Source organism: Tupaia chinensis, unplaced genomic scaffold, assembly GCF_000334495.1.
Source record: "Tupaia chinensis unplaced genomic scaffold, TupChi_1.0 Scaffold000275_1, whole genome shotgun sequence".
NCBI classification, from domain to species: domain Eukaryota; kingdom Metazoa; phylum Chordata; class Mammalia; order Scandentia; family Tupaiidae; genus Tupaia; species Tupaia belangeri.
The window spans coordinates 8585076-8592793 of record NW_006159757.1 but is presented as its reverse complement, the minus strand read 5'-3'; the positions used below and the strand labels follow the sequence as shown (position 1 = coordinate 8592793).

Here is a 7718-nt window from a genome sequence, read left to right as displayed (position 1 = left end):
TGCTGACTTTTTTTTTTTTAATGCTTTATCATAGCATAATTCACTTACCATAAAATTCATCCATTTAGGGACTAGCAGGTGGTGTGGTAGCTAAGGCCCTGGACTCTCCCACAGGGCCAACCATGATTGGAATCCCAGACCTGGTGGCTTGCTTTCTCACTTTCTCTCTCTCTCTGTCTCGTTCTGGTCAAATTAAGAAAAAAAATGAATGAATAAATAAAATTAAATAAATAATTTTAAAAATTCATCCATTTACAGGGTACAGTGGATTTTTTTTAATGTGTTCAAAATTATGTAATCATTATTACCACAGTAAAATTTTTTTTCTTAAGGTTTTTGCCATAGGGTGTGTGCACTTTCTGAAGAGAGACAGAGAGAAGGAAAATGAGAAATCCTCCCCTGGGGAGATGACCACACCACAAATCTCTTCTCCGTTTTCCCCTTGGGATTTTGGGCATGCATATACCTTTTGTGAGGGACAAATTTAGGATAATGTTTTTGAGATTTATACATGTTATGGCAGGAATTAGGACTTTATTCCTTTTTATGACTGAGTAGTATTGTGTTTTATGCTTATATGTTTTCTTCATCAATTGATAGACATTTGGTTTTTACTTTTTGGCTGTTTACGAATACGAATAGTGCTGCTGTGGACATTGTATACAAGTTTTTTTTTTGTTGTTTTTTTTTGGGGGGGAGAGGTTTCTGCTATAGGGCACATGCACTCGCTGGACAGACAGAAAGAGACATAGAGACAGAAAGCGAGAAATCACTCCCTAGAGGGGATGGTCACGCTGCAATCCCTTCTCCTTCATTCTCCTCTCGGCATCTTGGGCACGCACGCACAGCGCCCAGCGTGAGTTTTAAGTTGCTGGGTCCAGGACGCGAACCACAGTCGACTACATGGGAGTCCAGCGACATAGCCATTACACTAACTGCTGGTTCCCCTGTGTACAAGTTTTTACATAGAGAAATTTTTTATTTCTCTTTGGTGATAGATTTAACTAGGAATATAGTCTCTGGATCATATGGTAAAACAAAAACATGTTTAAACTTACTTTTCACCCGTGTTCTAAAGGATATTAAAGGTAATTTATAACCCAAATAACAGTAGGGAAAACCTATTTATTTACCCCCCACCCCCACCCCCTGCTCCCACTGTCTTCATTATGAAATATTGAAACATAAAGAAAAAGAGAGCATGGTATATGTCTGACTGCTTTGAGACAGGCTATTTTATAGAAGACTTGATTAAAGTTTAATATCAGAGACTAACTTAGACATGTGAGTTGGGGCTCAGCAGTGGCTTATTCTCAAATTCACACAACTTCAGGCTCTATTTTCCCCCCCTGCGCTATGCTGCCCTCCCCCAGCAAGCCACTTTTTAAAAAGGGACAACCCTGGGAGGAATTTGTGAATGAATGTTCCAGGGCTAAAATGGTCAAAATTATAGCTGCCTCCCTACTATTAAAGGCAAAGCAAGGGAGCAGGTTACCTGCTGAGAAGTCATGACTACTCCAGGATCAAAGATCACTAGCCTTTTTAAGGCCAGTGACTGGAACCCTTTTCTTACTTAGTTGGAGGGTCTGAATGACTGCCTCAGATAAAAATAACTCAGCTCAAACTTCTGCCCAGAGCTAGTGCATGACTTTGGGATCTAGAGTAAGAGCGGAGGAGGGGTGTAAAAATAGTGTTGGTTGGTACACTCACACAGTATAATATACCCATACCTGAATTGAGTGGGATATGTTTTACATTATTTGGCATATTTTTGTTTCCTGAAGATTTGAGAGTAAATTACGAATAACCACTTCAGATAACATCTCAAAAAAATAAGGACTTTTCCTCCATTACTATAATCCTATGATTTTATTACTGTTTGAGAAGCTGACTTTAGTAGACTGACAGAAAATAGAAACTGAACTGTTCCTGACAAATACACATTCTTCATAAACACAGATAACTGAGATTGATAATGCCTAATACTATTGCCTGTATATATTTTATAGTTTTTGACTCAAATAGAACTGAATAATTCTATATTTAATAGTAATACTTTTATTAATACAATGTTTTCTAGTTTTAATGATTTATCTTTTTAAATCTTCTTGAGAACCCTGTGACCTGAGTCTACCCTTCCCACCTAGAGTGACTTCTTTTTAACTGGAACTCAAGCTTATGAAAAATTCATTGCTCTTACCTGCTGAATCAAACTTCTCACTCACTGCTTTTGTATTTCAAGAAATGCCTTAATGGAGGAATCACCTTGAAGTCTGTCCTTTGTTTTCAGTGTTGTTGCCTTGTTAGAATCCTTCACTTCTATCTAACTCAACTAGTTTATTAATTGGTCTTCTTGCTTCTACTCTCCTTTGATGGCAGTCTTCTGCTTAAAACCTTTGATGGTGCTCTACTGCCTATAGAATAAAGACTAAGCTCATTTTCAAACTATATACAAAGATTATTACTATCAAGTTTCCATCTTTCAGCCTCACCTTTCACCTCTTTTCTCTCTTGCTCCCAACACTGCTGCCTGTTTCTAAGCAATGTGCTCTTTTATACTTCCATACTTTATTCTCTTCTCTAGTTAGGATTTTCCTCCTCTCTGTGTAAAGAACTCATTCTTGACCCAGATAGACTTAATATGTTCTTATAGTTCTTTATACAGACCCCTTTATAACATTTAATAATATTTTCCTGAGTGTCCTCAAATGCAAAATATGTGTGATGGATATTTAAGTACCTACTGAATGTTGGGCTATGCTGTAGCTACAGATGAACTCTCTGTACGTATTATTAAAGGAGAGCACTTACTAATATTTTTTACAAAAAACAACTTGAGAGTCAGATTGTTATAGGTGGTTGTTTTTGTGTGTGCGTGTTTTTTTTGTTGTTGTTGTTTTTGAGAGGTGTTTGCTATAGGATGAGTGTACTCACCAGAAAGACAGAGAGAAGGCGAGAGTTGCCCCCCAGGAGATGGCCATGCCACAATCCCTCCTCCATTCTCCTCCTTTTGGGATCGTGGGCACACACACACATGCACACACGCCCAGCATGAATTTAGGCCACCAGGTCCAGGACTTGAACTGCCGTCGACTATGTGGGAGTCCAGTGACATAGCCATTACACCAACTGTTGGTCCCAAGATTATTATAGATCTTTTAACTGAATGATTAACCAAATGATTTACAGAGAAAAAACAGGCACATTTAGGTTTTTCTAAGAACTTGATGCTTTTATTCCTTTTCACTGATTGTACCCAGCTAGAAAATTGGTTGTCAGATAGATACATATATTCTTAACTCTTAATGTACTATCACCAGTACTGATTATTAGAAGATAAGTAGTATCAAAGCTGGTTTTGCTAATGGACTTAAATTTGTCCTTTTTATAGTCTTACTCAGTTAAAAGTAGCTCTATGTATGAATTGTATCTGTATAAATAGGTTTTATAAAGTGTAAATTAATCTATATTTTATACTTTTATAGGTGTATACATTTCCAAATACTCAGACTATCTTCATCCAAGACCATGGTATCATGGGAAATCGGGTTATGTTGTAATTTTTAATCTAATTAAGGTAAAACCTGGATGTGCTTTTATATCATTTTTAACAAATGAAGGTCATCTGCCTGTGATAATCTTTGTAGCTTATTAGCTAAACATTAGGTCCTATATGTCCAAATTCAGGAAGAACAAAACTATTTCAAAACAAAGTTTTTTGTTCATTTAATAACATCATTTATGAACATTTTTTCTAACTGCAAAGTAATAAGAAGGAAAGGTGTTTAGTGCAACATCTTCCTCTCACACATCGGAGCCTTATTTCTTTCTTTCTTTCATGAGAGAAAGTTCCCAACAGGATCTTCATGCTTAGTGTATACCCGGCCTCAAGCTGCTAGGATCACAGGTACATGCACACAAACCTGCTGTGCGTAGAGAACTCTGGATGTAAACCTAGGACTTTCCCATATGGCTTCAGCATTTTGGAGTGTCATGTTATCCCTGTGCTACTGAGACTGGCCCAGCGCCAACATGAAATAATGGGACCAGCAGATGCTGTGATAGTTTACATCACTAGATTGATTTCCATGTGGCTTACTGCTGTTCGAGTTCTGGACCCAGTGGTTTAAAACTCCCACAGGGTGCCTGTGTGTGTGTGCCCAAAATCCTGAGAGGAGAATGGAGGAGAAGGGATTGCCTTATGGCCATCTGCCCTGTGAGGTGATTTCTTAAGTTCTGTCTCTCTGTCTCTTTGGCAAGCACAAACATACTTTAAAGCAGAATTCTCTCTATAAAAGACCAGAAAATAGTAAGTAGCTGCTAACATGATATGATCAGAGTTACAAAATGATAAATTTAGGATAAAGCATTTATCGTCTAGTTCAAATTGTCCAAACAAGAAGTCTTTATTTAAGACGTCAGACCTTGGGGCCAGCAGGTGGTGTGGTAGTTAAAGGTGCTGGACTCCCGCATGGCTGACTGCGGTTCGAGTTCCAGACCTGGCAGCTTGCTTTCTCACTTTCTCTCTGTATTTCTCTCTCTGTCTCTCTCGTGCTCTGTCATTCTCTGGTCAAATTAAATAGGTAGGTAAATAAAGTTAGATAAAACAATTTTTTTAAAAAATCAGACCTTGTACACAGCTTTATGTGGTACCTAGAACTGAAGGTCTCACAAATTCTTGGATGTTTTAAATAGCACAGTTTAGGAAATTGGACAATAATTTTTACCTAAATAGTAAGAAAATCAACTTTAGAAAGTTTTGTGGGCTATTTGAGTACATTTCTGTGACTTGGTTTTATTGTTTTCATTTTAGCTCTTCTATTAAATTTTTTTTCTTTTTTATAAGAATTATCTTATTTAATTTATTTAAATTTGACCAGAAATAGACACACAGAGAGAAAGTAAAAAAGCAAGCTATCAGGTCCAGGATTCGAACCACAGTCAACCTTGTTGAAGTCCAGCACCTTAACTATCACACCACCTGCTCACTCAAATTTCTTTGTGTGTGTGTGTGTGTGTGTGTGTGTGTTTGTTTTAAGAAAGATTTTTGCTGTAGGGTACATCTGCTCACCAGAGACAGAAAGTGAAAAGTCATCCTGCAAGAGGATGGCCACACTGCAGTCACATCTCCAGTCTCGTCTCAGGATTTGACATACAGACACATGTGCCTGGCATGAGTTTTAAGCCACCATGTCTGGGACTCGAACCATGGTCGACTGTGTGGTGGTCCAACAACGTAACTATTACACTAGCTGCTGGTCCCTAATACCTTTGGTTCTAAACACAGTACAACTGATTTTTAAAAAAATTTTTTTTAAGAGAGTGCACTCTTTATATTCCAAAGTTTTGTTCCCCAAGGACTAGAGGGAAAGTTACACTGCTTTAAAATACACTCTTTTCCCATCCTTTATCTTTCATTCTTTTGCCATATGATCAGTGCTGTATTTTTATTTTATTTTATTTTTTATGATTTTTTTTTTTTGAGAGGTTTTTCACTATAGGGCATGTGCGCTCATCAGACAGAGGAAGACAGAGAGACAGAAAGCGAGAAATCACCCCCCAGGGGCGATGGCCACGCCGCAATCCCTTCTCCTCCATTTCCTCTCGGGATCTTGGGCACGCACGCACACGTGCCTGTCGTGGGTTTTAAGCCACGGGGTCTGGTATGCAAACTTGCTGTATTTGTATTGAAAGTATGCCTACCAGATAATAAGCATTTGGTTTTTACTTACATTAGGTTGTACCTCAATCTTGGTTTCTTGCCACTGTATCCTGCTGTATCTGGCTGGAGATTGCTATTTTGCGTTTACTTGTATGCTCAGCCTTCATTTTATTTCACAGAAGCAACACACCCAGAGTCATTAAACGCTTGATGGGGAGGAGATAGAGGTTATGATTGCTTACTGAGAAGGATTTATATTCTTTGGCTTCTTAGTTTTGCCATTGGTGGTCTGTAAATGAAGAAATAGGACTTTAACAACCACAAAACAAAATTTTTAATAGTAATTACATTCTTATAAAAGGCCTTCAACAACCACAAAACAAAATTTTTAATAGTAATTACATTCTTATAAAAATAAACATTGCCTAGAACTCCACATTCTACTTTGTTGCATTTGATAATGTATTTTGGTCTCTCTGTCTCTTTGGCAAGCACAAACATACTTTAAAGCAGAATTCTCTCTATAAAAGACCAGAAAATAGTAAGTAGCTGCTAACATGATATGATCAGAGTTACAAAATGATAAATTTAGGATAAAGCATTTATCGTCTAGTTCAAATTGTCCAAACAAGAAGTCTTTATTTAAGACGTCAGACCTTGGGGCCAGCAGGTGGTGTGGTAGTTAAAGGTGCTGGACTCCCGCATGGCTGACTGCGGTTCGAGTTCCAGACCTGGCAGCTTGCTTTCTCACTTTCTCTCTGTATTTCTCTCTCTGTCTCTCTCGTGCTCTGTCATTCTCTGGTCAAATTAAATAGGTAGGTAAATAAAGTTAGATAAAACAATTTTTTTAAAAAATCAGACCTTGTACACAGCTTTATGTGGTACCTAGAACTGAAGGTCTCACAAATTCTTGGATGTTTTAAATAGCACAGTTTAGGAAATTGGACAATAATTTTTACCTAAATAGTAAGAAAATCAACTTTAGAAAGTTTTGTGGGCTATTTGAGTACATTTCTGTGACTTGGTTTTATTGTTTTCATTTTAGCTCTTCTATTAAATTTTTTTTCTTTTTTATAAGAATTATCTTATTTAATTTATTTAAATTTGACCAGAAATAGACACACAGAGAGAAAGTAAAAAAGCAAGCTATCAGGTCCAGGATTCGAACCACAGTCAACCTTGTTGAAGTCCAGCACCTTAACTATCACACCACCTGCTCACTCCAATTTCTTTGTGTGTGTGTGTGTGTGTGTGTGTGTGTTTGTTTTAAGAAAGATTTTTGCTGTAGGGTACATCTGCTCACCAGAGACAGAAAGTGAAAAGTCATCCTGCAAGAGGATGGCCACACTGCAGTCACATCTCCAGTCTCGTCTCAGGATTTGACATACAGACACATGTGCCTGGCATGAGTTTTAAGCCACCATGTCTGGGACTCGAACCATGGTCGACTGTGTGGTGGTCCAACAACGTAACTATTACACTAGCTGCTGGTCCCTAATACCTTTGGTTCTAAACACAGTACAACTGATTTTTAAAAAAATTTTTTTTAAGAGAGTGCACTCTTTATATTCCAAAGTTTTGTTCCCCAAGGACTAGAGGGAAAGTTACACTGCTTTAAAATACACTCTTTTCCCATCCTTTATCTTTCATTCTTTTGCCATATGATCAGTGCTGTATTTTTATTTTATTTTATTTTTTACGATTTTTTTTTTTGAGAGGTTTTTCACTATAGGGCATGTGCGCTCATCAGACAGAGAAAGACAGAGAGACAGAAAGCGAGAAATCACCCCCCAGGGGCGATGGCCACGCCGCAATCCCTTCTCCTCCATTTCCTCTCGGGATCTTGGGCACGCACGCACACGTGCCTGTCGTGGGTTTTAAGCCACGGGGTCTGGTATGCAAACTGTGGTCTACTACGTGGCAGTCCAGCGACATAGCCATTACTCTAACTGCTGGTTCCCAGTGCTGTATTTGTATTGAAAGTATGCCTACCAGATAATAAGCATTTGGTTTTTACTTACATTAGGTTGTACCTCAATCTTGGTTTCTTGCCACT

The 7718-nt window shown here is 38.1% G+C and overlaps 1 protein-coding gene across 3 annotated transcripts in view; it reads left to right on the top strand.

The window, feature by feature from the left end:
- TASOR2 (transcription activation suppressor family member 2) overlaps positions 1–7718 on the top strand; it is a 75001-nt gene that overhangs the window by 18240 nt on the left and 49043 nt on the right. For 2 of the 3 annotated variants that reach the window (XM_006150071.3, XM_006150072.3), the window contains exon 6: positions 3486–3577. The exons of the other annotated variant lie outside the window; for it this stretch is intronic. In XM_006150071.3, the coding sequence (XP_006150133.1) occupies positions 3486–3577 (92 nt within the window). The remainder of the gene's footprint in view (positions 1–3485; positions 3578–7718) is intronic. 3 annotated transcript variants of the gene reach the window in all.